Raw genomic sequence first — 2,452 nt, forward strand, 5'->3', positions numbered from 1 at the left:
TGGTTTTTGAGTGTCTGATAAACTAAAAAGTCAAATTGTCAAAATACATCTGGTTTACGTGTCAGTTTATAGAGCAATGAATGGTGATTGGTTGCAATGTCTAGAGGGATGTTCTCCTCTTCCCCTTATTTAGTTTCCTAATGAGTAACTGATATCTGATTGGTTGGTGAGTTCATACAGGCTTGATAAAGAATCAATATTACATCAAGAAATGAATTGCACACTGCCTTCTGGCGATTTCCTCCGATCTGTAAGCATGGGTAACAGACACTTTAAGAGAGCGAAAAAAACAAAAAAGGCTATCATGAAAAAGGCCTTCTATCAGAAAAATAGAAAGACAAAGATTCGCTCTCTCAAGAGGAAAAAATCAATTGAAAAAGCACGTAAATATGTTAAAATATTCACCACTGAAAAAATAAAAGACGATGAGATTTTGTTACTCAGTAAAGGATTAAAATATATACCGTCTCCCTCGACGAAATTTGCAAAATCTAGTATTGCATCAGATTTCAATGAATTTGCAAGAAAACTAAGATGTAAATATCATTTTGACAAGGGTGATATTTTCAAACGTCATCCCTTTTTAACAAAATCCGGATATAAACCGGAACTTGCAAACAATGCCATTGAGACATATATATTCAAAACTAAGGTTGAGAAAGATAATATAACAATTAATAAAGCACACGATAATCTCACTACGCTGGAAAGAAAGGCAATTTCTTCCCTCAAACGAAACGAAAACATAGTTATTCGAAAAGCAGATAAAAATAACACCACAGTGATCTGGGATAAAACAGAATATATAAATGAAGGTCTGAGGCAATTAAGTAGTGCTACTCACTTCATGGAAATTGCAAAATTAAACATAATAGAGACTAACCAGAAAATCAATACTATTATCTTTGAAATGCATAGAAAAGGGGTCATGGATGAAATCACCTTTAAATATCTTTCTGCTAAGAGAGATCTCAAACCAGGAAGGTTGTATCTTCTGCCTAAATTGCACAAACTTGATCCTGAACTAATAGAAAGCGTTCAACAGAATCCTACGCTGTATAAAAATGTCAGAATTCAAGGAAGGCCTATTGTTTCATTATCGGGTACTGTTTTAGAGAGAATAGGGCAGTATTTGGATAAATTCATGCTTCCAGCAGTATTAAAACAAGAAACACATTTAAGGGACTCATTAGAATTTATAAATATTATTGAGAAATTGCAGGTAAAACCTGACGCCTACTTAGTCAGTTTTGACATAAAAGAAATGTACAACAATATGTCCCATGTAGAAATGATTGACGCAGTCAAGCATGCTTGGCCTACGATAATTAAATGTAAACATACGATACTTTTGCCTCCGTTGCGATATATATTGGAACTTCTTAAGATAGTTCTTGAAAATAATGAATTTATGTTCAATGGTAAATATTATAAAACTTCAACTGGAGTTCCAATGGGAAATAGTTTATCACCTGAAATTACGGATCTGAGAGTTTATGAAGTCTTAAATAGTATTTTAAGGACTTTTCAACATAAACAGAAAATATCAAGTCTCTACAGGTTTAGGGACGATGGCTTTTTTATTTACAATAAAGGTACAGATGATGAAATATCACAATTCTTTGAACATGCTAACAGACAACATGCACTTCTAAAATTTACACACGAGAAATCACAAACTAAAATGCAGTTTTTAGATGTGCTGGTATTCAAAGGTCTAAGATTTAGAGAAACAGGAATCTTAGACCTCACGACATTCCGAAAAAAGACTGAAAATTATCAGTATTTAGAGAGATCCTCATGCCACCCATCCTCTACTTTCAGAGGCATAATTAAAGGAGAAATGCTTCGCTTTAAGAGATGTACGAACGATCCAGTAGATTTGCAAACACAATATGCGTTATTTTCTGAGCGCCTTATTAAAAGGGGATATCAAAAAATGAAATTAAAACTGTTATGCAGGAAGTGACTGCAAAACAAAGAATAGACACATTAATGGTAAAGCCCAAATCTGTATTACAGTCGCCTCCCTTGGTATTCTCCACAGTGTTTTCAAGACAGAAATCACACATAAAGAACAATATCTTAAAACACTGGGATAAATTAAAGGATGACGAAGAGGCAAAACTGTTATTTGATAAAAGACCTCTGTTTGCTTTCCGTAGGCATAAAAACTTGAAAGACATAGTGACATCAGCAACTCTGGGTAATTAATATGTTGCAGACTATGAAAATAGATTCTATACTTTGTTCGTTAAATTGATCAACAAGGTTAAGTAGATAAAGAGTATAGAAAAATATAAGTCAGACAGATCATGAGGTGTCGAGCCCCTAATAAAAATTATAGTATTTTTATAATAAGTGTCACTATGCAATGGCTTGGGCTCCTGACGATGGACATGGCCATGATCAATTAGTTAATTCTAATTGGTCTAAATAGATGTTCGAAACA

At 33.6% G+C, this 2,452-nt stretch overlaps 1 protein-coding gene across 1 annotated transcript; it reads left to right on the forward strand.

Moving 5' to 3' along the window:
• The first annotated feature begins 256 nt into the window (after positions 1-256).
• On the forward strand, positions 257-2,214 carry LOC139500148 (uncharacterized). The gene is made up of 2 exons (XM_071288887.1): positions 257-1,876; positions 2,023-2,214. The coding sequence occupies exons 1-2, from the start codon at positions 257-259 to the stop codon at positions 2,212-2,214; spliced, it is 1,812 nt and encodes a 603-aa protein (XP_071144988.1).
• The last annotated feature ends 238 nt before the right edge of the window (positions 2,215-2,452 follow it).

Source organism: Mytilus edulis, chromosome 13 (genome assembly GCF_963676685.1).
Source record: "Mytilus edulis chromosome 13, xbMytEdul2.2, whole genome shotgun sequence".
NCBI classification, from domain to species: Eukaryota; Metazoa; Mollusca; class Bivalvia; order Mytilida; family Mytilidae; genus Mytilus; species Mytilus edulis.